Source organism: Beta vulgaris, chromosome 7 (genome assembly GCF_026745355.1).
Source record: "Beta vulgaris subsp. vulgaris cultivar EL10 chromosome 7, EL10.2, whole genome shotgun sequence".
NCBI classification, from domain to species: Eukaryota; Viridiplantae; Streptophyta; class Magnoliopsida; order Caryophyllales; family Amaranthaceae; genus Beta; species Beta vulgaris.
The window spans coordinates 40,813,239-40,841,238 of NC_079208.1; the positions used below are offsets into that span (position 1 = coordinate 40,813,239).

General features: G+C 33.8%; 1 protein-coding gene across 2 annotated transcripts; it reads left to right on the forward strand.

Annotated features, from left to right (window-relative positions):
* The first annotated feature begins 21,806 nt into the window (after positions 1-21,806).
* On the forward strand, positions 21,807-27,999 carry LOC104899472 (40S ribosomal protein S14). 2 transcript variants are annotated; one of them, XM_057396238.1, is made up of 2 exons: positions 21,807-21,978; positions 27,816-27,999. In XM_057396238.1, the coding sequence occupies exons 1-2, from the start codon at positions 21,822-21,824 to the stop codon at positions 27,881-27,883; spliced, it is 225 nt and encodes a 74-aa protein (XP_057252221.1). In that variant the 5' UTR covers positions 21,807-21,821; the 3' UTR covers positions 27,884-27,999. The 2 variants fall into 2 exon arrangements, 1 of the variants encoding a protein (XP_057252221.1); XR_008970259.1 differs by lacking the exon at positions 21,807-21,978 and adding an exon at positions 27,213-27,378.
* Position 28,000: the final 1 nt, after the last annotated feature.

Below are 28,000 nucleotides of genomic sequence, written 5' to 3' on the forward strand. Positions count from 1 at the left end.
AACTCTCATTCTCAAATAACTTGCCAGTTCCTTACCATTCTTTCTTTGTTCCTTTACATTGGAACTAGAAAATAAAACGCCTAGCTTCTATTCTTCTTGATCCAATGCTTGCTCCAGTATCAACATAGAAACTTCTTTACTTAGCCTTTGAAATCCTCTCTTGACTTCTTCCTTGACTTCGTATTCTCCCAGTTCCTTTCATTGATACCTTAAACACCATACACTTAAATAACTCATTAGTTCACTACTTAGTTTGCTTTGTTTCTTTGTCATTATCAAAACTAGGGTTCAACAATTTCCCCCTTTTTGATGATGACAACAAAGGTACAAACTAAGGAAAATAACAAATAATATAAGTGAATGAAAATAAAAACATAAAGAAGAAAATGAAAAAAAAACACAATTATGAGTAACTGAATTTTGATTTTTCATTTACCTTAACCTATTTTTGATTTTTCATTTACCTTATCCATTTTTTAATTTTTTTCAATTTTCAATTTTTTTAAGTTATGTACAGTTTGTTCCTTAAATCATTTTCCCCCTTTGTCATCCTCAAAAAGAATAGACACTGCATGTATTGATGAATTGATTTAACACCTTAAGACCAATATACAAGCACCATTGTGGTTAAGTTAGAAAATCAAAGAGTAAACTTGCTCAAACATCAATCACATAATACTAGCCATTCCAAGGAAGAAATTATGCAAATCATTTGAAACATAGACAATATAGCAAAAGTCATTGATTATATAGCACTTGTTCCATAACAAAACAAAGAAAGAAAAGAAAAAGATAACAAAAGTTGTGTTCCTTGTTAGGAAACAGGAACAAAAAACAAAGAAAACTAAGAAAGGGAAGGGGAATGGTGTTCCTCTACAACTTCTTCTTCTAACCACATCCTCAATTTCTTCATCACCACCCCATGTTGAGTCCAACCTGTTCCTTCACTCCTCCAAGGCACGGCCATAGAGTCCATCTTCTTTTTTGCGCAACCACTGTATCACTCAAGTTCTTCATAAGACTTACATTGTATCATTTTGGCATCCAAAGTCCAATGAAGATGATTATAAAATTTATCATATGTTGAGTCAGGAAGACAACTCATTAACCCAGTTGCATTCATCCGGAGTTCCTGTTCCTTACCCTTGGAACTGAGGCAGATGGGGATTTTGTGAGGAACTGGAGGGGTTGATGGAAGGTCATCTGTTCCGGAATGAAACAGAAGGTGAAGGGTGATAAATGGGAGGAAGAATGGTGGTGTGGGTGGAAGAGTTGTGGAGGTGGAAGCAAAAGGATTTGGGCCTTTTATTTCATCCTTCAACTGCTAAAACTGGAAGGAAAAGAAAGGATGAAGGTGAAATGGAGGGTATTTTGTGAAAGGAACAGAGAGTTTGGAGATGGTGGGAGTAGGTTCCTTGAGAGTGAGGGTCCTGTTCCTCATTATCCGAAAGGACTAAGGAGAGTCCTGTTGGAAGGAACAGAACTAGAGCAATTTTTATCGAGATGCTCTTTCTCACTCTCGAGGAACAGAGGTTTAGGCTTAGTGGCAATGTGTTTGCGCCTCTTAGGTTTCGGTTCCTCCGGTTAGGAACAGGGTTCATCCAAGATAACATCATTATCTTCTTCTAAGTCAGTTTAGGCAGTTTTCTTTTCTTGAGGAACTTGGAAGCCATTCTTCCTTGATGAGAACACCTTCTTGGACAGACAACCAAGTCCATTTAGGTCTTCTCATTCAAGATGTTCCCTTGTTTGACTCCTATGTGGTCCAACCGTAAGTCTTACTTCAAAGTGATGAAGTAAAGAAGTTATCAAGGCACCGTACCCAATACACAATTGTTCTCAATATAGTGAGTTAAATGTTGAATGAAGAGGGAAGGGAAATTGATTTGTATGTGTGGTCCAAGCAAAACATGTAACACATATCCAGAGACCCACTTCATTCCTCTTTTCAGTTCGAGGAATGAGTGCTCTCCAAACCAATTAAATAGTACTTTGTAAGGGGAGAGAGTAGGTTATGGTTAGTTTGTTTTGGCCAGCTGTTCCTCCAAAATATTCTAAGATTTTGTCTTGAGGAAAATTCGGAAAGGAGACAGTTCCTTTCCGTTTAAAATACAAATCAGTTCCTTTGCAAGGAACTTCCCATACTTTGCCAAAGTTGCTTGATTAAACCTTATTTTCTTTCCTCTAACCTCAGTTGTGCAATTCCATTAGTATTAACAAAATTTGCACAAATCATCCATAGCTAGAGGAACAAGAGCATTTTAAAGGCGAATTCAAACAAGAATTCCATGCCTTGTTCCTTTAGAATGGAGGTTAATTCTTGAAATTCTATTTATTGCCCATTCTAAATCGACGCAAAAACCCAAAACATACCTAGATTCACTTCGTTCGACCCGTTTTCTTGGAAGAGAAGAAACAGTTCCTTTGGAAGGAACAGTGTGATTTCTTCTTCTTCCCCCTGAGATTGTTCCGGGGTTTCTTCTTCATCGTCTTCCCCAATTAACTTTCTTCTCGATACTCCTTCTAGGAGATTCTAATTGCTGTTCCTCTATGGGGTTTTCTTGAATTATGTCGGTTTCAAGGGTTTTGTTGGAGATGAAGATTTCCATTTTTGAAGTGTCGGTTGTTTTTGATGTGGAAAAGGAGAGTTTCTTGAAGTTTTTGCCATGATTTGTGAAGGTTTGGAGGTTTTTATGGAGTATCAAAGGGTGTGATGAGGTTTCGGCTATGGTGAAGATGAAGAGTTGAGAGGAACACGGTTTCTTAGATGAATTAAGAAGGAAGTTTTGCATGTAATAGTATTATGACACGCGGAGAAGAATAAAGCAAAAAAATAAAAATAAAAATAAAAAGGAAGAAAACGAAAAGATAATAAGAACCAAGATTTAATTTAATCTGATTCCCCTTATTTTGGGATTTTTCGGATTTTTATGGTTTTAATTTTTGAAAGAAAATAAATGCTAAGGAACTTGTGCTATAGGAACAACTAATGCTACATATCAATGTCCTTCATATCATGCATGTTTCTTAACCTTAGGAACAGTAAGGGGAGTATTATGTGACATTTGTGAGTTGTTTAATTTCTTTGAATTCATGTTTATGTTTTGCAACATTCCAATTTGCAATGGTCTTAGGCAATTAAACACAATTATTTTTAGCACACAAAGTCACTCAAATTGATTCAAACATGGGGGAATGACATAGGAACAATCACTTAATTTTTATTAACCCTAACTCAAGCCTTAATTTTTCATATCTATCTCTTTGCAAAGGCTTAGTTAGAATATCAGCAATCTGATAATCTGGTCTTAATCAAACCTTTTTCAACATTTTCTCTTAAAAAGTGATGTCTATATGTATATGCTTTACTCTAGAATGATGCACTGGATCTTTAGATATACTTATAGCACTTGTATTGTCACAATAAATAGGAACACATTCAAAGTTTATTCCATAGTCACTAAGTTGTTGTTTTATCCAAAGCATTTGAGAGCAACATGCAGCAGCTGCTACATATTCTGCTTCAGCAGTGGATAAAGCAACTGTGTTTTGTTTCTTGGTACTCCAAGAAACTAAACTATGACCAAGGAATTGTGCCATACCTGAGGTGCTTTTCCTATTTACAAGATCTCCAGCATAATCTGCATCTGCATATCCTTTTAGTTCGAATGTATCACTTCTTGGATAGTAGAGTCCAAGATCATCTGTTCGTTTGAGAGCAACATGCAGCAGCTGCTACATATTTTGCTTCAGCAGTGGATAAAGCAACTGTGTTTTGTTTCTTGGTACTCCAAGAAACCAAACTATGACCAAGGAATTGTGCCATACCTGAGGTGCTTTTCCTATTTACAAGATCTTCAGCATAATCTGCATCTGCATATCCTTTTAGTTCGAATGTATCACTTCTTGGATAGTAGAGTCCAAGATCATTTGAGAGCAACATGCAGCAGCTGCTACATATTCTGCTTCAGCAGTGGATAAAGCAACTGTGTTTTGTTTCTTGGTACTCCAAGAAACCAAACTATGACCAAGGAATGTGCCATACCTGAGGTGCTTTTCCTATTTAAGATCTCCAGCATAATCTGCATCTGCATATCCTTTTAGTTCGAATGTATCACTTCTTGGATAGTAGAGTCCAAGATCATCTGTTCCTTTAAGATATCTAAGAATTCTCTTCACAGCAGTGAGGTGAGACTCCTTTGGATTTGCTTGAAATCTAGCACACAAACCAACACTGAAAGCTATGTCTGGACGACTAGCAGTTAGATACAAAAGTGAACCAATCATTCCTCTATATTTTGTTTGATCAACACTTGTTCCTATGGAGTCTTCATCTAATCTAGTTGAAGTTCCCATAGGAGTGTGATTTATCTTTGAATTTTCGAGGCCATATTTCTTTAATAGTTCCTTTATGTATTTTTGTTGGTGAACAATTATACCTTTTCAGTTTGTTTGATTTGTAGTCCAAGAAAGAAATTTAACTCACCCATCATACTCATTTCAAATTCATTGCTCATGAGACTTGAGAATTCTTTGCACAATGTTTCATTAGTAGCTCCGAATATGATGTCATCAACATATATTTGAACAAGCAAAATATCAGTTCCTTTAGATTTTAGGAACAAGGTTTTCTTTTAAAATTGTTTTCTAAAAGGAACTTTGATAATCTCTCATACCATGATCTAGGTGCTTGTTTTAACCCATAAAGAGCTTTATCAAGCTTGTAGACATGATTTGGGAGATTATTATTTTCAAACCAGGGGGTTGTTCAACATATACATCTTCGTTTAGATAGCCATTTAAAAATGCACACTTAACATCCATTTGATATAGTTTAAATCCCATGTAAGCAGCAAATGCAATTAAAATTCTAATGGCTTCTAATCTAGCTACAGGAGCAAAGGTTTCTTCATAATCATTCCTTCTTGTTGATTATAACCTTTACTACAAGTCTAGCTTTGTTTCTTACAATGGTTCCATATTCATCTAGTTTGTTTCTAAACACCCATTTTAAGCCAATTACTTTTTGTTGTTTAGATGAAGGAACTAGATGCCATACCTTGTTTCTTTCAAACTCATTTAATTCAGCTTGCATTGCAGTAATCCAATCAGAGTCAGTTAAGGCTTCTTCATGATTTCTTGGTTCCATCATTGATAGGAACGCATGAAATGCACAAAAGTTCCTTAACTGAGATCTAGTTTGCGTACCTTTGGATATGTCGCTGATTATGAGTTCCAAGGATGTGACTTTTGTAATCTCCAAGGTTTTGGTTGAAATCTCTTATAGGAACATGTTGTTCCTCATGAGTTCCTTGAGTGATGAGGAACTCTGTCAGTTGTTCCTCTTTAGCCTCGTGGACTCAGTTCCTTCATTTGAGGAACAGAGATCTTCTCCTCCTTGAGGAACAGGAACATCATTGATTCATTATTTTCAATTCCTCGTTCCTTTCCTCTTTCACTTCTTCTTCTTCTTGTGAATCTGGTTCCTTGTACTGTTGTGCTAACCTATCTCATAGTCATCAACCTGTATGCTTGGATTATATTTGTCAGATTCATCAAAGATTACATGAATGCTTTCTTCAACACACATAGTTCTTTGTTATATACTCTATAAGCTTTACTATGTGAGGAGTATCCTAAAAATGTTGCTTCATCACTCCTTGCATCAAATTTTCCAAGATTATCTTTTCCATTATTATGCACATAACATTTGCACCAAATGTTCTAAAATAGGTGATATTTGGTTTCTTTCCAAATAAAGTTCATAAGGAGTTTTATTAATGATAGGTCTCATCATGGCACGATTAATTATGTGACAAGCAGTATTAACAGCTTCAGCCCAAAAGTTCCTTGGAAGTTCACTAGCAATTAACATGGTTCTAGACATTTCCTCCAAAGTTCTATTTTTCCTTTCTACAACACCATTTTTTTGTGGTGTTCTAGGGGCAAAAAAATTATGATCTAGGCCATTATCTCTGCTTAGTCATCAAATTTATAATTTTCGAATTCCTTGCCATGATCTGATCTAATGTGCATTATTTTATGTCCACTTAGTTTTGAACTCTTTTAGCAAAGACAAGGAACTCATCATAAGTTTCATCTTTACTAGTGAGAAAAATAACCCAAGTGTACCTAGAGTAGTCATCTACAATTACAAGTACATACATCTTTCCACTTCTGCTTTGAATTCTCATGGGTCCACATAAGTCCATATGAATTAATTCTAATGGTTTAGTGGTACTTACAATCGTTTTAGATTTGAAAGAGGATCTTACTTGTTACCTCGTGCACATGCATCACAAACTTGATCAATATGAAATTTTATGGATGGTAATCCTAAAACAAGATCTTTTGATCTAAGTTTCTCAAGTAATGAAAAGCTAGCATGTCCTAGACGCTTGTGCCAGAAGTGAATCATCTTCAATAACACTAAGACAAGTTAAATTGATTTGAGGAACAAGGTCTAGATCCACAATGTATGTGTTCCCTTTCCTTGTTCCTTCCAATAACCTTCTTAGTTTTAATGTTGATGATTAAGCATTTTTCTTTAAAAATTTACAGTATTTCCTTTGTCACAGAATTGAGAAATGCTTAATAGATTATGTTTTAGACCTTCAACTAAAAATACATTTTCAATGGAGTGTAATGGTGACTTACCGACCTTACCCATAGCAACTATGTTACCTTTCTTATTATCACCAAATGTTACACTCCACCTTCATAGGTTGTGAGTGAGAGAAACTTCGTTTTGTCTCCTGTCATGTGCTTGGAACAACCACTATCGAGATACCATGTGTTGTTCCCCCTCACTCCAACCTGCAAAAATCAACTAGTTGTTAGTTGTAGGAACCCCATCTTTCGTGGGTTCCTGTTCTTGACTAGGATTTGTTTTGACAACCCATTTTTTCTTACTTATAGTCACATTTTTCCCAATCATTCAGATTTTATTGACATTGATTTATGTAATGACCTACCTTGCCACAATACATACAAACTTTCACTAGGTAGATCAACATATTTCTTTGTCTTGTTCCTTTTCTTGTAGTTTTCAAAACCAAGACCTTCCTTCCTCTTGGTCTGTGGTTTCTCAATCCACTTAGGAACTTTCATGATTTTGCCTCTGTTCCTTGCGACAACCAGTTCCTTTTTAAGATTACAGATCTGTTCCTTTAAAATATTTTCTCTTTATTCATTTTTTCAATCTCAGATCTGTATCCTTTCAAAGGGTTGATCTTATATCAAAGGAACTCAGAACAGGGACAAATTCCTTCAAGTGTGAAATCTCTAAATTAATTAGATAATTTTCATTTTTCAAACTTTCATAACATTCTTTGATTTTTGTTTTTATCAAAATAATCAAAATCTTGTTTCGACATCTGTTCTCATTTTCTTAAGCCATTCTATGTGTTCCTTGCAAACCTTTAAGGCTTGTTCCGTTTGTTACGTTTTTCACGTTCATCTCTACATTCAAGAATTGCATCATAAAGAAGATCATATATTTCAGCCTAGTTTTACATCTAAGTCTGACTCAAGACCATGTTGACTTACCTCAACTTTTTCTTCATCTTCTTTTTCGTCGTGTTTGCCATGAGGCAAAGGTTTGCTGTTTCTTCAGTTGGTTGTTCCTCTTCTTCTTCCGTCTCTGAATCTCCCCAAGCAGCTATCATAGCTTTGCGCACATTTGCCTTAGAGAAAGGTGCTTTTGATTCTTTGTTCCTTTCAGCAAAGCGTTCCTTGTTCCTTTCTTTGGTTTTGTCATTTTCCCAAAGAGGACATTCCTTGATGAAGTGATCTGTACTACCACATTTATGACAAGCAGCTTTGTTAGAAAATTTCTTAGTTTTACCTTTGAAGTTTCCATTCTTCATGTTCCTGTACATCTTTCGAAATTTTCGAACCATGAGGGTGCTTCTTCTTCTTCTGAGTCCGAATCATCTTCATCATCTGCTTTGAGAGCAATTGATTTTGATTTGGAGCTTTCACCATATTCAGTATCAAGGTGAAGCTCATGAGTCATAAGTGACCCTGCCAGCTGTTCTAAGTTGAACTTAGTGAAGTCTTTTGTTTCTTGAAGAGCAGTGACTTTAGCCATCCATCTGTCCTTAGGAAGACTCCTAAGAACCTTTCGAACCTGTTCCTCAGATGAAATAAACTTTCCAAGAGAAGCCAACTCATTAAAAATGTTAGTAAAACGAGTAAACATGTCTCGGATGCTTTCTTTAGATTTCATGCAGAACAGTTCATATTGATTCATAAGTAAATCAATTTTCGATCTTTTAACTTCATTAGTTCCTTCGTGGGTTACTTCTAGTAAATCCCATATTTGCTTTCGGATTTGCATCCCATGATCCTATTATGTTCATGGGGTCCAAGTCCACAATGCAAATTTAATAGCCATGGCATTTACTTCCATTTTTTCAAAATCAGATTTGTCATAATCAGAGAGGGTTTGAGTTACCTCATTTTTGTCATTTGTAGTTGTGACTTCGAAATCACCAACTTCAATGACTCTCCATACCTGATAGTTTTCAGCTTGATGAATATCTCCATGCGGTTCTTCCAATGTTGTAGTACTTCCCATTGAACATAGGAGGCCTTTGAGTGGAATAACCTTCTTCAAGTTTCTCGGTGGTATTCATTGTTCCTTGGATCTTTTCTCAATAGGGTTTCCTATCTTACGTGAGTTCTAGCTCTGATACCAATTGTTATTTCCTAGGAACACTACAAGAGGGGGGTGAATTGTAGGTGTAGAAATAAACGTAACTTTTTGCGGAAATTAAAACTTAAACGAATAAACAAGCTAAAGGAACACAAGGGATTTTTACGAGGAAAAACTTCTTGGGCCCAACAAGAAGAAACAACCTCGACCACTAGGGATTTTAAACTCAACACTTTCACTAATTAGGCCAAACAACTTTGTTACAACCTAATTCTAACTCGAGCCACACCTTGAGTTCCTAAACTCAAGTTCCTGAGCCACTGTTCCCTTAACAGCAGTTCCTCTCAACTTCACTCGAAGTTTTCTCACACATACAAGCTTCACTCAAAGCCTTCTCTTACAGAACTTCACTCAAAGTTCCCTTACCCCAAAAACCAAAATACAATTGATCGAAATAAGCTTAGTGGAATTAGAGTAAGAAGGCAAAGAACAAATGGCTATTATGAGAGAATGAAGGCACTGACACTTAATAAGTTAAACTCACTTAATTACTTAGTCAGACACAATTTGGAACTTATCTAGACTTCTATATTTATAGTGTTAATCATGAAGAACGTGGGATTAAACTAGAGTCATGTTTAAGTCCATTACACCATGATGTTCCTTCCCCTAAGGAACACGTTTACATCATGTCCCATGATCCCATGAACTATAAATGAACGTGGATATATTCAGCCATTACTCCTAAGTAATAGGAGTTCCTTGAGCTTTATCCGAAAATCAGTTTTTATAAAAACCTTTTTATCTTTAAATCTGAATTTTAATCTTTAAGAAAATAATATCTTTAAAAAAATCTTTCTAACAACCGGATATTTATTTTCTTATTTTCCGAAAAATAAAATCTTCTTAAACATTTTCTTTTTAAAACTGATTTTATCATTTGAAATTAGAATAACTAATTTCCTATAATTAGGCATGACTTACTCAATATTTTTAACCGTTATATTTGCACGCCTAAGTCTAGTTCCTTTTATTAACAAGTTCCTTTAACATATTCTTAGTGCCACTTTTGTTCCTTAAAAGGAACAAACTCTCATTCTCAAATAACTGCCACTGTTCCTTACCATTCTTTCTTTGTTCCTTTACATTGGAACTAGAAAATAAAAGCCTAGCTTCTATTCTTCTTGATCCAATGCTTGCTCCAGTATCAACATAGAAACTTCTTTACTTAGCCTTTGAAATCCTCTCTTGACTTCTTCCTTGACTTCGTATTCTCCCCAGTTCCTTTCATTGATACCTTAAACACCATACACTTAAATAACTCATTAGTTCACTACTTAGTTTGCATCTTTGTTTCTTTGTCATCATCAAAACTAGGGTTCAACAGAAAGGATGGAAAAGAAATCATAAGTTGTAGATTATACTTTGGTAGAATTTAATTCAGATTGATTCTTGAACTGAACTGAACTATTGAATTTGAGCTCTAAAATAAGAAAAGGAAGATGGAAAATATTATACCGTGGTTTGTACCTCATAAAGGGAAGAATAAAAAGCGGCGGCAGTAACTACTATTTGAAAATTGAAATAAATTCCTATAAGCCAGATTAGGTGTAAGGAGGCGGACAACACCAAAACATAAAGAGTGAAACCTATACTGGAAAGTGAACACCAAAGCCATCCAAATTTCTAACAAACCATTTTCGAATCAGTCGTTCAAATTGCAGATGCTTTTCAACATAAACATGCAACTAAAACAAAGAGCGATTCCCAACAGTACATTTCGAATTGCAGCCAAAATCATTCGTAAAAAAGAACCAGAAAATTAAGACCAAATCAAAATAAAAGGAGGAGGAACGAGAACCCATGCGTTTGCTAGCTTGTAATGAAGTTAAAGAGAGAATCGATGCCACTTGTAATTAAGTTAAAGAGAGAACAACAAGTCCTCATGGTGAAGAGAGAAAGAGAAGTGGGTCACTAAAGAACATAAATGATTTACTATGCTAATCAGGCCATTATTGTGCTTGCAAAAAACTGAACTGTCCATAGCACATTGTTTATAACCCAACCCTTTGGAAAATTTAAGAGCTCAATGTTCCACTTCCTTGATGCTTGTTTCAAATCATACAAGCTCTTCCTTAGTCTACACACTTTTCCATCTGCCTCTTCTTTATAATATCCACTAGGAATCTTGAAGTAGACTTCCTCTTCTAATTGATCATGTAAGAAAAGCATTATTGATGTCCAATTGAGACAATTGCCAATTTCTTTAGTAGCAAGAGCTATCATAGTTCTCACAGTAGCAAATTTTGCTACAGGAGAAAATGTGGCTTTATAGTCTTTTTCTTTTATCTGTTTATCTTCCCTTGCTACTAACCTTGCCTTGTATCTTTCTATCTCTCCATTTGGTCTGAATTTGACCTTGTACACCCATTTACTATAAAGAGCTCATTGACCTTCAGGTAAAGAAATAAATTCCCAAGTTCCATTTCTCTCCAGTGCATCTAATTCTTCCTGCATTCCCCTCCTCCATTTAACATCTTGAGATGCTTAAAGGTAAGATGTAGGTTCTTTTACCTTGAGCAAATTATTTAGAGAAGCTATGTACTCTCTCTCATAAAATTGTTGATCATTCAAACTAGCAACAATCATGTTAGCATCAGCTTCAACATGTTCCTTTTCTTGAATCTGAAGTATGTAATCATGATACTTTGAAGGAACCTTTCTCTGTCTTTAAGACCTCCTAACAGGACCAGGAGTGGCTACATTTTGAGGTTCAGTATGAACTCCATCATCTCCAGGTTGCTCTACATCAGAAAAATGCTCTTAATCATCATGAACTTCTGGTTCCATATGTTCAAAATTATCTATGGGAATTTCTTCTTCTATAATGAACTGAGAAGGTTGTATCTGCTGTAGAGAATTTATCTGATGTTGCTCTGAATTCGATCTAAAAGGAATACACTTTCCTTAAAGATCACATCTCTACATACAAGAATTTTATGACTCTCTAGGTCATAAACTCTATAGGCCTTCTGACCACTTGGATATCCTAATAGGATACACCTTTTGGCCTTAGGAGCAAATTTATCCCCTCTTGTGTGTGCATTGGTAGCGTAACACAAGCAACCAATCACTTTGAGCAAGATGTAGTCTAGTGATTTACCCATCAACTTCTCATAAGGAGTTTTCTAGCCTAAAATAGAACTAGGCAGCAAATTAATAATGTGAGTTGCAGCCAAAATACACTCACTCCAAAATTTGCTTGGTAAAGCAGCATGAATTTTAATGGCCCTTGCAGTTTCTGCCAGATGTTTGTGCTTCCTTTCAACTCTCCCATTTTGTTGGGGAGTTCTAGGAGCAATTCTTTGATGAAAGATCCCTTTTTCAGCAAAGATCTTCCCACATTCTTCTTGAACCACCTCAGTACCATTATCAATTCTAATGGTCTTGACCGAAGTCTTGAAATGATTTTCAGTATATGCAAAGAACTTTATCAAGATATTTCCGATTTGTTCTTTACAATCAAATTAAATAAGTCCATGTGACTCTTCAAAAATCATCCAAGATGATGAGAAAATACCTTCCACCTGTTACAGCTTGGACTCTATAAGGTCCCCATAAATCCACATGTATTGAATCAAACATGTGTGCAACAATGGAGTGACTAATAGGAAAGGGTAGCCTATGGTGTTTAGCAAGACAACAAGTATCCCAAAATAAGTCAGTCAAACCATTGTAATTGCATTGAGAAACATGCTTAAGTTTAGACAGAGAAGTGTGACCTAATATGTGATGCATCAACATTACTTCATGTTTTCTTTTCTTGATAACATTAACATTCTTACAATTCATCATGAAAGATGCTTCAGTATGTTGTTCATTCTTCTTGTACTCCTTAGCTTCCAATTCCAACTTTTATATACCATCAAGCCTCCTCCCTTCTCCTAATAATCTACAATTAGAAAGGTCCTGAAACAAGCACTTATCATCAGAGAAAATTACTCTCAATCTGTCTTGTTGCATCAGTCTTGCAACAGAGAGCAGATTGTGTTTAAACTGGGGAATAAACAACACATCCCTCAGAATTATCTTAGGTCCAAGATTTACAGACCCTATTTTTAGGACTTCTCTAGTTGTCCCATCAGGCAAGCCAACATGTAAACCATTATTAAGTCTCCTTTTTTCAAAGAAAAAACTATCATCACACACCATATGTTCTGAGGCTCCTGAATCAACTATCCAGGATCCTTTCCCTAGCAATTCATAGTAAGATTGAGCATTATTTGAGGAAACTATACCTGAAAAGTTCCTTACTGAATTGCTACTACCTTCATTCTGCTTAAGAGACAACACCTTCAAGACTTGTTCAACAACAACATTCACCATGTTAATGTCCTTCTGACCACCATTATCCAGAGGATCTTCCTGCATTATTTGCTCTTCCTTGCCTGCAGTAACATTCCCATCATAAGTACCATTCATCTTTCCTCTCTGTGGTGCATTATGAGATGGATTATCTGAATTTGGTGGATTTTTAAACCACTTAGGATATCCGTTGATCTTGAAACACCCTTTTGTGGTGTGACCTCTCATCTTGCAATGGTCACAAAAATATCTCTTCATTCTTTCTTCCCTTGTTTCTTTCTTTTGGAAGTGTTGATTTATTCTGGTGAAATGACCTCCTCCATTTGTGTTCTTTGTCACAGAAAGAGCACTTCCTTGAATAGAACTCTCAAGACTTTGAGATATCTCCTTTTGTTTCTCAGCTTGTTGCACCACTTGAAAAGCTTTGTTAATGCTTGGCGGAGAGGATCCATAGCTAGGATGTTTTCTTTGAGATTATCATATTATTTAGGATTCAATCCCATCAGAAAATAAATCATTTTACCCTCAGGTTCTCTTTCAATTATCTTCTTAATAAACATGCAAGTGAATTTCTGAACAGCCCCTCAGTCACAATCTGGAATACCATCAAAACTGTTCAGCTCATCCCAGTATCTCTTAAGCTTACCATAGTATTTGCAATGCTCAACTCATTTTGCATTAAGCTAGTTACCGCCTTCTTTAAAGAATATAATTGGGGTGCATTAGTTTGACCATACCTCTCAACAAGATCATCCCAAAAATGCTTATCAGATTCACTAAGAATTAGATGGTCAACTATATCAGGAGTTGCCGAAGCAAAAAGCCAACATCTCAACATGTAATCGTTTCTCATCCATTTACTTAAGTCTTCAGAATCAGATGAAGGTTTAGGAAGCTTACCATCGATGAACCCCAAGCTTATTTTTAGCCCCCAGTGCCATTTTGATGCTTCTACTCCATGGCAAGTAATTGTTGCCATTGAAGACAACACCAGTCAAAGCAATAGCTGAGTTATCAGAACTACCAAGATAGTAACCATCTGAATAAGGAATTACTTGTTTTTCTGTCATGAAGAACAAATTTCTAAGCTCAAAGCTGTTATCAACAATCTCACCTTGTATTTCCAGATTTTCAGGAAGAAAATATCAAGGAGAAAATTCTGTTTTTGTCAAATAACAAGTAAAAAAATGAGGTTAAAAATAAAGATTTCGAAGAAAAAGCAACGATTTTTGGATGAATAAACCTCTCTCCCTCTCTCACAGAGTCACTGTATCACATCTCTTCTTATCTCTTTAACCTCAAGGTCCTCAACTAAAATTCTTGAATTTTTTTTACATGAATCTCCTTTTTCTTTCAAACCTACAACTAAAATTATCATCTCACATTCATCCACCGATTGATATATGTTTTACCTTTTCTAGAGATAAAACATTATCATTCAAAATCCTAGAATTTGGAGAAAAACTCATGTCTTGGTGATTCAAAATGAAAAAATTATCATTGAGGTAGAGAATGCTTCAAAGGCGCTGACTTCTTGGATTGAAATTCTTCAGATCGAACAAAAACACGTAATTCTTCTGACCGAAGAAGAAGAAGTTGAGAATGGAGAAAGCTTGGTGTTCGAAAGTTGTAACTATGGTGAAATTTGGAATAATTCTTTTTCTTCAAATCTTCATCTTGAATCTCCTATTTTTCGCAGGTTTTTAAGTTTGGGTTTTTCTTTTTGAGTAATTTTTTTTTAAAATGAGATGATTTTGATTCGAAAATTGCTTGTTGTGGAATTGTTTTTTAGGTAACCTTTGCTGCTTATTCTGAAGTCTTTTATAGGTAACCTAATTCTAATCTGAGGTTCAAAATTTTCTATTAATTGTTTGTTGTCGAGTACTTGATTATTTAGCTTAATTGATTGTTTGGTGAATTCATCAAGTTTAATCTATATAAATTATAATTTGAAGATGTTTGGAATCTATTATTTGTTGTACATAATTAGACTCTCAAATTAATGTTGTAACTAGCATCAAATAGTTTGAAAATGAGGATTGCAATTTTTTTAATCACTATTATTGTTAATTAGTAACAAATGACATGATTTAGTATTTTAGTATTGTATTTGATATGAAAATTGCTTGAATCTTTGATAATGATCATTTATCAAATCTCATAGTTTGGAAAAATTGCTTGTTTAATCTAATTCAAATTTCTATTTAAATTTCATAAGGAAGAAAAAAGATGCGCAAGATATTTCAAGTTTTTCTGCAAAAGTCGTCTTAAGGAATATAATAATTTTTAAGTACCATTTGTTTCACTGGATATAATAGGGATATTGTCACTTTGAAAAGGGAACTTTTTATGAAATTTTTGCACGTTGGTTATAGTTTAATATGGTTGGTGAAGTGGCCAACCATTCTCAAAATCCTAAATCCGCCAGTGATATCATCCACCAATCATGCGATGACGGTATATTAATCTTCCAAAAATTGATTCTTCCTCCTGTCGTCCATCTTGTGGGGGCCATATAAGGGATGTTTATCTTGTAAATATTATTTTATATATTTTTTTATTAGGAAAGATAATTAGTTCGATGACCAACCCTGTTAGGTTACTAGCTTGCAGGGTACACCAGTTCAGAGGCTGGGTACAGGGCTAAACAATCCAAGATTAAAGACCCCAACACATTGTTAGGATGAGAATTCAAACACTGGGCTGGAATTTGGAGTGGTACTCCACTGAGCTACCACCCGATCTTCCTCTTATGAATATTATTATGTAATTATCATTGATATATTCATTCTCTTGTTACATTTGATATTATCTCTTAGTATATATTTTGACTCATGCATATCTTTTAGCGAATCATAAAAATTGTATAGGATTAGATTCGCTCTCTCGTAACACTATATAAAGTTGTACCATTTCATTAATATGATTAAGCTTTCTCTCATTCCCTTACTTCTCATAACCTTATAAGTGGATACTTTTTTAATTTTTATGGTCACGTTATTCAACTATCTATAGTCCATACACAACCTTAATTCCCCTTTTTATAACCATCAATGCATTTCTAAGGTTCAACTACCATAATATACGTTACTGAAGTATAGGGACGCAACGGAAGATCGTACTGGTGTCTGTTTTTCTAAACTACACGTTTTTTTAGCAACCACATACTCCTTTGTCCTCGTCTTTCTAATCTTATCTAAATTAATTATCCTCTCAAATGTTGTCCTTATTGAAGAGAAATTTTCATTAGATAGTTTAACATTTATGCGTACGTCATTTATGATCCAACTGATATAGCTCAATCTGCAGCACAAGTCTTTTTCCTTGGAAGTAGAGCTAGTAGTTTAAATTTAGAATTGCCTTTATCCAATTACACCAATAATATTGTTCGATATATTTCCCAGTTTAAACATTACCTTTGTATATGTATTGTTTTGTATTTGTAATATCAGAATTTGGTGGTTATGGTATGAGGACAACTACATGGAAGTGGTTTTAGTAAACTTCTCTTTTGCATCACATTCGGCTGTCGGTCCACTTGTGAATGAACAAATCAACCAAGGAAAATGGTGGTGTTTCATGCTGTTTATATGTGTTTGGCTATCTGCTTATTTTTTGCGGATAGAGTGTTTTGCAGTTTAATGCGAGTATAGTCTCGGATGCTAATTTGACTGTTTTCCCTGTTCTTTAGTTGCCTTTGAAGCTATGTTCTCGTTGACAGACACTTTAACTTTGATATATATATATATATATCTATATATATATATATATATAGATATATATATATATATATATATATATATATATGTCTGTTTTTTTTGGTGATTTTATTTTGATTGTTGTTGCAGGGTTTGGGGGAAGGGCCTTAAGCAGGGAGGAAAAATATAACTATTTAATGCAGGCATATAATATTTCAATCCTATATTTTTTATAATTTTGAATTTTTAAAATGAGAAGAAACCTTAACAAGTTGAATGAATAAAAGGGATGCCAACTTGCCAAGGGTGAAAATCGATCTCATGACCTCCTGGAATCGAGAGGGAAACTCTAACCACTAAGTTAGCCCTCGCTCTCATATTTCTATCTTATGTCCTACATGTCCTTCCTATACTACTTATCTCCTAGAACATTAATAAAATAACCAAAATAAATTTGATGCATTAAAAAAAATAACTAATAAATATATAATTTTCGAATTTATAAAAAAAAACCGAAAAAATAAAAGAAAATATCGAAAATTCCACAAAACAAATTCGAACAAAAAAATGGACCCTAATTTTTTTTTAATTTGAACCAAATACAAATTTTGAACCTATTTGTAAAATTTTGAAATTGAAACATGTTTCGAAAAATGATTTAAATACAACGAATAAATATGAGCTCGTTTTCTGTGAAATTCATTTTAAGTAACTAAGCGCCAAAATTTTAAAGTTGGCAGGAAAAGACAATAAAAATCTAAAGCTCCAAGATACCAGTTCGTAACACCCCGACAATTTTCTATATTACAAAATACCTTTTCAATATAAAACTTACAGAATTATCAAAACATTATCGTCCGTGTAATAACTTATGCTTATTCAGAATTTTGCAGCGGAAATAATAATAATAAATAATTTAAAAAATAAAAGTTAGTCAACCAAAAGTCAAGTTCAAAAGTCAAACCAACATAAAGTCAAAAGTCAACTATGAAATAATAAAGTCAGCACAAGCCCTTCAACTTCACAAACCCATGATGCATCATCTTCAAACCTATAATAGACGAATGCTTTATTGATCTCGAGAGACTGCTCACCAAATGGGTCATCACATGATCAATAAGGCATAGCCATGATCAACACATACACAAATAACACGTAATCAGCAAAGCTGAGTACTACATAGTAAATAAATATAAAATCTAACATGATAATAATAAACAATAAGCGGGATAAATAATAGTATAATAACATAGCAGACTACTTTTACTGAACTAGACTATAAAAATAATATGTTAATTAATTTAGATGGAATAGGCAATTGAAAGAGTGGTCCAAACCAAACCAGTCTTCAATTTAGAAGACAAAGTACAGGAGCGACTTCATAGTCCCTTGACCTACAATATCGATGAACCTTTTAAATAAAAATAGGACACGATGATCAATCCGGTCCTAAGAAAAGCCATGGGCTACCACCATGTACTCCAACTCATCATAGTTAATCCATTTTTAGAACGTGATTCTGAATTTTTGTTCGAAACTTCTTTTAAGGGGATAGACTGTAATACCCCATATTTTTGAGTATTTATTTAAATAAATAAATATTTATTTCCTAAAAAAATATTATAACCAAAGGGTACTTTTAGTATTTTAAATTATTTTAAATTATTTTGGCGGGATATGTCACCAAATTAGAATTTGTTTAACCTTTTGATTTAAATGTTAGTCAAATTTTTTATTGAATAAAGTTTTAAATATTTAAATATGTATGATTTTATTAATGATGGAGTTTTTTTCAAAAAGTTGCTAGGTCACCAACCACCATATTTAAAAAGCCGGGGATTTTGATTTTCTAAAACTTCCAATTTAATAATTGAGGTTACAAATCTTGGTTTAATCTACTAATTTATCTCGAAAGTTACAAACTATTTAATTTTGGAAATTAAGTACTCCCTCAGTTTCTTTTCAATTTACTCACTTCACTTTTGGGGAGAACCAATGGGAAAGTACAAAAGTATGAGTGAGGAAATTTGAAAAGGTGGAGAGAGAAATTGAAAATAAGGACGGGAGAGAAACAAAACAGTGGGTTAAAATATTAAAAAGTGAATGACATGGGTGGAAAAAGATGAGAAAATAGACGTGATATGTTACTCAACATTGAAAAAACAACAATGTGTAGATAAAAAGAAACATACTAAGAAGGAGTGTGTAGATTAAAAAGAAACGGAGGGAGTACTACATATTCAACTCCTATAAATATATACCCCATACCTTAAGCCATCTTTTTCGCACGAAAACTCTAAAAAATTCAAACTCTCTTACAATAAGGTTCTTCCTTCTCTTCTTAATCTATTCTAGTTTCATATTTCTTATACAAGCTCCAATTTTCATTGGTTTAAGAGAAAGATTTTCATATTTCTTAAAAAATATTATGCTCATGATAGATTAATAATGTTTAAATTCATGATTAAGTTCATGTGATAAGTTACTTATTAGATTTTTATATTATCGGTTGGTTAGGAGATCGCTCAAGCATAAGACTAAGTGAAGAAACTAGTATACACTTTGTTTAAGATCAAGGTACGTTATGTAGCTAGATCTTTTGAAATGTGGTTTTATGTGTTAAAGTTGTCTGTTGATTTAATTGTTATATGAATTTAGAAATTGGGTTTTAAATAGTTATAATATTTTATTATTCACTCTTAGAAGTGAAAAGAATGAATGATCGTTTTATCAATCATTTTTATGTAATGTTTTGTTATCCTTTTTGGAAAATTTAATTTATTTTTACAAGGAAAAGTTTGATTGATTTTTATGAACTTTGAATGTTCAAAATATTTTTATTTTTAGAAAAGTAAGTTTATTTATGACTTACAAGTCATATTATTATTATTTAACGCTTGATTATTTCTAGAAGGGTTCATGTTTCAAAGTCCACTTGTTGACAATTATTGTTACCCTTTGAGTATATATTTGATGGGATGAATATTTTTTTTTTATGGGGGTTGGGGGGTTGGTGCACACTTAGGATAAGGAAGGGGAGATAAGAAGAGGAATTATTTTTAAGATTTCAAGATTATTTTTAATCCAAGTATTTGGAAAGAGTTTGTTCTCAAAGGTTATTTTTGAATTATTACTAAAGTGTTGAAAAGAGTTTGTTCTTAAAAAGTTATTTTGAATTATTAATGATGGAGTTTTCGAAATATAAATTGTTACGAAATAGCAAATGTGTTACTTATCTAGTACATATCTTATTGAGTTTTATACTGACGCGTATTTTTTTTCCCTTTTAGGTTTTGCCCTGTTTACCTTTTGGTAAGCAGTTTTGCAAGTGAAACACTAGGAGAAAAAAAAGGAAGGGCTGCACTGGAAAGGCTGCGTTTTCTTCAAAACGCAGCCCTTCTTTTTTGAAGGGTTGCGGTTTTACAGAAAACTGCTGTCCTTTCCAAAAAGGGGTGCGGTTAACTAGAAAACGAAGTCCTTCTTACAGTAAGAAGGGCTGCGTTTTTGGGCCAACCGTAACCCTACTGGGCCTTAAATTCTTTATTATTCTATTTGCCCTAGCCCCTAAACTCCCTCCAATTCTTTCATTCCCTCGCTGCTGAAACACCCCTCTCTCTCTCTCCTCCCATTTCATCTCCTCTTTTTCTTCTCCTCAACACAGGCCTAAAATCTCACAAAAAAACCCGCTCAACTCAGCCCTAATGATAACAGAGAAAACAATTTACCGCTCTTCCAATTTTTCACACCAACATCATTATAGTTTCAACCAAATTGGTATGCCTACTTTAATATTCTCTTCTTATGTATAATTTGATTTTATTTTGCTTCCTTTGGATGATAACATTCTTCCAATTTCTAGGGTTTGATAATTGTCAATTGCTATCTCTTTTTTTTTTTACTGTTTATTCTTCAGAATTTCATGTTTTTGGTACTCCATATATGATATTCTTAGTTTATTTTCCTAAAAGATTATGATGTTTTTTTTTCTGCCGCTGGGTGTTATCTTTTATTAGATATTTTCCCATATGAAAATGTAAAATATTCTGTCAAAAAAAATTATAGATGAAAAATAAGATGTTTTCTCTTTTATTTACATTGTTTATAATCTTTTTGTATTCATTCATAATGTTCTGATTTTCATTTTGTTTAATATAGAAATCAAACTACCATGGATGATCAAGTGTCTGGTAATTTAAAGTTTCATAACACATGTGTAAGAGGTATAATTCTATAACTTTCTCTAGTGTTTTATTGTTCTTTGTTCAAAAGAAACATGAATTGTATCTGTATGCTAATTCTGTTTTCTTTTATGGCTAAAGTTGTCGGTGAGGAAGGTGTTGTAGATCAATCGAATAAGCGAAGGAAACTTGATTTTGTGGCACTTTTTGGTTTATTAAATTGATTTAGAAGAAAACAATCTACTTTTTAAATTGTGTAATTGAAAAAATACTTCCTTTCAGGCTCACTGCTTCTTATATGCTGGGCTATATTATATATGCACTTTAACTTTGGTAAATCCCACAATCTTAAGGGAAATAGTAAGGATAGGATTGATAGGATAGGAATCCTAAAGGAAAAGTGGTCGAGGAATAGTTAGCTACTGCAAATCGACCATATTTGTAAGTCATCATTGATTAAGATAAATACACAAGGGTGCATTGGGGTTTTAACAGCTCTATTAGTGATATAAAATGTGATAATCTCCTCTAAATCTTCATTGTCAAGTCAACCACAGTTTGATGTTTGATCCCCCTTGTATCTTGGAATAGAGGCACTGGTTGTTATACTGTACCTTTGCCTTTGCTGACCTCTTTCTCTTTTCTACCAGATATCAACTCATTCTAATTAAGTACACGTACATAATTTGACCTTACATTACGGAGAGCAATGCTAGTTTCGAGAACAATCAACTACACGGAGCTCTTCCAATGAAGTACAAATATGTAGGTCCTTGCAATCTTTTCTTGTTTCTGGTAGATACCCCATTATTAACACCCCTAATTAATGGAGAGCAAGGATGGTGTTGGGGATGAGGTCATTTGATAAAACTCATTTGATTTTCTGTGTAGGAAAATGTCTACATGTTCTACAGCCTGCTAATGTGGAGAATTGATTGTAATTTACAGGAACTTGGAAATACTGCTTTCCACATTAAGCTCCGTGCTACTGGAGGAAACAAAACCAAGACTCCTGGACCTGGTGCTCAGTCTGCTTTGAGAGCCCTTGCTCGTTCAGGCATGAAAATTGGCCGTATTGGTAAGGCTCTTACTCTTGTTAATTGGAATGTTGGATAAAGAAATATCTCAGTAATGCACTAAATTATTCTTTATTATATGCAAGACACTTTATGTATGAAGAACTTCCCTATTGTTTTCTAGTAACGCTATCTCTAAGTGAGGTTCAGAATCATTTATTCTGAACCAATTGAATTCTTGTTAACTGTTAGTGATGCGTCTCATTACAATTAACATGTAGTTTCTTTGTAGAAATTTATTTTGTGGCATCCTTATGGAACCTTGTGTTTTAGTTTATTTTCCAATTCTTTTTGTGTAACAATTTGTACAATCCTTATGGAACCTTGTGTTTTAGTTTATTTTCTACAAATATTGCTGCGGCTTTTAGGCAAAACCGTAGCAATACTTTTATATATATATTTAACAGAGAGTATTGCTGCGGTTTTGGGCCAAAACCGCAGCAATATGTCAAACTATTGCTGCAGTTTTGGCCCAAAACCGCAGCAATAGTTCTTGGTAAATTTTTTTTTTTTTTTTTGTTGCATTTTGCTATCAAATTTGAATTAAAATCAGGCAATTAATCACAATAAATAATAAGCATATTATTGCGGTTTATAGTATGACTCGCAGCAATAGGCATTGGGTAAGTAAAAAAAAATCATAAAAAATAAAAAGAACAAAAAAAAGAGAGAAACAGTAAGCATTTCATATGAAACCAGCATCAAGTCTCTCTAAGATCTTTGTTCCAGATAAAAAAAAAAAAAAGCAAACAGAACTTCATAGACAAAAAAAACTAAAACCAAACCAGATCTAAAAATAAAACCAACATAAAAAAACCAAAATAAAACTGAAAATTAAACTAAAATATGAACTCTTAACATAATTTGTAAAAATAAAATAAAAATGGAAAAACACAAGATCTAAACATCAGATCTAAAAACAATGAACAAATACAAAAAGAATTTGAGCGATAATTTGCGAGTCTGAGCGATGACGACAATTTGCGAGTCTGACCGACGCGACGTTTTGGGATTCTGAGCGACGAGTCTGCTGAGACGATTTGTGAGCGAAGACGAGCGACGAGCCTGCTGGGACGTGCGAGCGAAGACGTGCGACGGCGACATGGGAGTCTGCGCGCTGGGCGACGGCGACGTGCGAAGATGAAGTTTGGCGCTGACCCTTTGAAGACATGCGACGGCGAGCACTAAGAGGTGCGAAGATGAAGTTTGGATTCAGAGAAATAATTACGTTTGGGAGGATGAGAAGATGCGTGGGGTGAAAAGGTGACTGAGGTGTGAGATAGGTGTAAGAGGCAGAGTGAGTTTGGGAGGATTGGAGAGGTGCGAAAATGAGTGGTTTGGGAAGATGAGAGAGGCGCGAAGATGAAGCGTGAGAGGAGAGAGGATGAAAATGAAAACAACGCTCAACCACCAAACCCTAGTAGTTTTAAATACTTACCAAGGATCTATTTTACAAACCGCAGCAATATGTCTCGGTCAAATAGTCAATTTTTTTCAAAATATATTCGTTGAAACCATATTGCTGCGGTTTTCTGTCGAAACCGCAGCAATATGGTCATTTTATATTTTTTCTTTTTTTTTACGTGATACTACCTCTGTTTTTATTTAGTTGCAACGTTTTGACTTTCACGCTTGCCAATATACAATTTCAAATCGTTTTATCTCTAATTGTATGTAAGTAAAAATTATAAAAATTTGATATTATGAAAGCTTACATCGAAACGAATCAAACAAGACCCACATGACTATATTTTGTTTAACATATAAATCAATAAATGTGGTCAAATAAGAGAACATGAATAGTGCAATTTGTCAAACGTTGCAACTAAAAGAGAACGGAGGTAGTATATTGCTGCGTATGGGTAAAACCGCAGCAATATCACCGCAGCAAATAGCATTTATTCTACTAGTGATTTAAATATGTATGATTTTATTAATGATGGAGTTTTTTTTTCAAAAAGTTGCTAGGTCACCAACCACCATATTTAAAAAGTCGGGGATTTTGATTTTCTAAAACTTCCAATTTAATAATTGAGGTTACAAATCTTGGTTTAATCTACTAATTTATCTCGAAGGTTACAAACTATTTAATTTTGGAAATTAAGTACTCCCTCAGTTTCTTTTCAATTACTCACTTCACTTTTGGGGAGAACCAATGGGAAAGTACAAAAGTATGAGTGAGGAAAATTGAAAAGGTGGAGAGAGAAATTGAAAAGGACGGGAGAGAAACAAAACAGTGGGTTAAAATATTAAAAAGTGAATGACATGGGTGGAAAAAGATGAGAAAATAGACGTGATATGTTACTCAACATAGAAAAAACAACAATGTGTAGATTAAAAAGAAACATACTAAGAAGGAGTGTGTAGATTAAAAAGAAACGGAGGGAGTACTACATATTCAACTCCTATAAATATATACCGCATACCTTAAGCCATCTTTTTCGCACGAAAACTCTGAAAAATTCAAACTCTCTTACAATAAGGTTCTTCCTTCTCTTCTTAATCTATTCTAGTTTCATATTTCTTATACAAGCTCCAATTTTCATTGGTTTAAGAGAAAGATTTTCATATTTCTTAAAAAATATTATGCTTATGATAGATTAATAATGTTTAAATTCATGATTAAGTTCATGTGATAAGTTACTTATTAGATTTTTATATTATCGGTTGGTTAGGAGATCGCTCAAGCATAAGACTAAGTGAAGAGATTTGTATACACTTTGTTTAAGATCAATGTACGTTATGTAGCTAGATCTCTTGAAATGATGTGGTTTTATGTGTTAAAGTTGTCTGTTGATTTAATTGTTATATGAATTTTGAAATTGGGTTTTAAATAGTTATAATATTTTATTATTCACTCTTAGAAGTGAAAAGAATGAATGATCGTTTTATCAATCATTTTATGTAATGTTTTGTTATCCTTTTTGGAAAATTTAATTTATTTTTACAAGGAAAAGTTTGATTGATTTTTATGAACTTTGAATGTTCAAAATGTTGTTATTTTTAGAAAAGTAAGTTTATTTATGACTTACAAGTCATATATATTATTATTATTTAACGCTTGATTATTTCAAGAAGGGTTCATGTTTCAAAGTCCACTTGTTGATAATTATTGTTACCCTTTGAGTATATATTTGATTGGATGAATATTTTTTTTATGGGGGTTGGGGGGTTGGTGCACACTTAGGATAAGGAAGGGGAGGTAAAAAGAGGAATTGTTTTTTAAGATTTCAAGATTATTTTTAATCCAAGTATTTGGAAAGAGTTTGTTCTCAAAGGTTATTTGTATTATTACTAAAGTGTTGAAAAAAGTTTGTTCTTAAAAAGTTATTTTGAATTATTAATGATGGAGTTTTCGAAATATAAATTGTTACGAAATAGCAAATGTGTTACTTATCTAGTACATATCTTATTGAGTTTTATACTGACGCGTATTTTTTTCCCTTTTAGGTTTTGCCCTGTTTACCTTTTGGTAAGCAGTTTTGCAAGTGAAACACTAGGGGAAAAAAAAGGAAGGGCTGCGCTGGAAAGGATGCGTTTTCTTCAAAACGCAGCCCTTCATTTTTGAAGGGTTGCGATTTTAAAGAAAACCGCAGTCCTTTCCAAGAAGGGGTGCGGTTAACTAGAAAACGCAGTCCTTCTTACAGTAAGAAGGGCTGTGTTTTTGGGCCAACCGCAGCCCTATTGGGCCTTAAATTCTTTATTATTCTATTTGCCCCTAAACTCCCTCCAATTCTTTCATTCCCTCGCTGCTGAAACACCCCTCTCTCTCTCTCTCTCTCTCCCCCCATTTCATCTCCTCTTTTTCTTCTCCTTAACACAGGCCTAAAATCTCACAAAAAAACCCGCTCAACTCAGCCCTAATGATAACAGAGAAAACAATTTACCGCTCTTCCAATTTTTCACACCAACATCATTATAGTTTCAACCAAATTGGTATGCCTACTTTAATATTCTCTTCTTATGTATAATTTGATTTTATTTTGCTTCCTTTGGATGATAACATTCTTCCAATTTCTAGGGTTTGATAATTGTCAATTGCTATCTCTTTTTTTTTTTACCGTTTATTCTTCAGAATTTCATGTTTTTGGTACTCCATATATGATATTCTTAGCTTATTTTCCTAAAAGATTATGATGTTTTTTTTCTGCCGCTGGGTGTTATCTTTTATTAGATATTTTCCCATACGAAAATGTAAAATATTCTGTCAAAAAAAATTATAGATGAAAAATAAGATGTTTTCTCTTTTATTTACATTGTTTATAATCTTTTTGTATTCATTCATAATGTTCTGATTTTCATTTTGTTTAATATAGAAATCAAACTACCATGGATGATCAAGTGTCTGGTAATTAAAGTTTCATAACACATGTGTAAGAGGTAAATTCTATCACTTTCTCTAGTGTTTTATTGTTTTTGTTCAAAAGAAACATGAATTGTATCTGTATGCTAATTCTGTTTTCTTTTATGGCTAAAGTTGTCGGTGAGGAAGGTGTTGTAGATCAATCGAATAAGCGAAAGAAACTTGATTTTGTGGCACTTTTTGGTTTATTAAATTGATTTAGAGGAAAACAATCTACTTTTTAAATTGTGTAATTGAAAAAATACTTCCTTTCAGGTTCACTACTTCTTATATGCTGGGCTATATTATATATGCACTTTAACTTGGTAAATCCACAATCTTAAGGGAAATAGTAAGATAGGATGATAGGATAGGAATCCTAAAGGAAAAGTGGTCGAGGAATAGTTAGCTACTGCAAATCGACCATATTTGTAAGTCATCATTGATTAAGATAAATACACAAGGGTGCATTGGGGTTTTAACAGCTCTATTAGTGATATAAAATGTGATAATCTCCTCTAAATCTTCATTGTCAAGTCAACCACAGTTTGATGTTTGATCCCCCTTGTATCTTGGAATAGAGCACTGTTGTTATACTGTACCTTTGCTTTGCTGACCTCTTTCTCTTTTCTACCAGATGTCAACTCATTCTAATTAAGTACACGTACATAATTTGACCTTACATTACGGAGAGCAATGCTAGTTTCGAGAACAATCAACTACATGGAGCTCTTCCAATGAAGTACAAATATGTAGGTCCTTGCAATCTTTCTTGTTTCTGGTAATACCCATTATTAACACCCCTAATTAAGGGAGAGCAAGGATGGTGTTGGGGATGGGGTCATTTGATTAAACTCATTTGATTTCTGTGTAGGAAAATGTCTACATGTTCTACAGCCTGCTAATGTGCAGAATTGATTGTAATTTACAGGAACTTGGAAATACTGCTCTCCACATTAAGCTCCGTGCTACTGGAGGAAACAAAACCAAGATCCTGGACCTAGTGCTCAGTCTGCTTTGAGAGCCCTTGCTCGTTCAGGCATGAAAATTGGCCGTATTGGTAAGGCTCTTACTCTTGTTAATTGGAATGTTGGATAATGAAATGTCTCAGTAATGCACAAATTATTCTTATTATATGCAAGACACTTTATGTATGAAGAACTTCCCTATTGTTTTCTAGTAACACTATCTCTAAGTGAGTTCAGAATCATTTATTCTGAACCAATTGAATTCTTGTTAACTGTTAGTGATGCGTCTCATTACAATTAACATGTAGTTTCTTTGTAGAAATTTATTTTGTGGCATCCTTATGGAACCTTGTGTTTTAGTTTATTTTCCAATTCTTTTTGTGTAACAATTTGCACAATCTTCTGACTAGTTGTTCTTGATTATAGTGTTGTATGATTGTGCATAGAATGCTTGCTTGCTTATTTTGAGTTTCTTTTGTTTTACCTATTCTAAGTATTTATGTATCCGTGTTTATTTTTGCTTGTCCAGAGGACGTGACTCCCATCCCAACAGACAGTACCCGCAGAAAGGGAGGAAGAAGGGGAAGGAGGCTGTGAATTATCTTGGTCAAATACTGGTCATATTGTCTTATTTCTATGGCTTGAGTAGACTAGTTTGCTGTTAAAGCCTTTCCTTTTCATTTTTGAAGTCGAACTTGTTGTAGTTTCGAATTG

Excerpts from the sequence above, each read along its gene's own strand:
- LOC104899472 (XM_057396238.1), top strand. The coding sequence starts at position 21,822 with ATGTGGAGAATTGATTGTAATTTACAGGAACTTGGAAATACTGCTTTC. Across the intron at positions 21,979-27,815 it reads CATGAAAATTGGCCGTATTG|AGGACGTGACTCCCATCCCA; the intron begins GTAAGGCTCTTA and ends TTGCTTGTCCAG.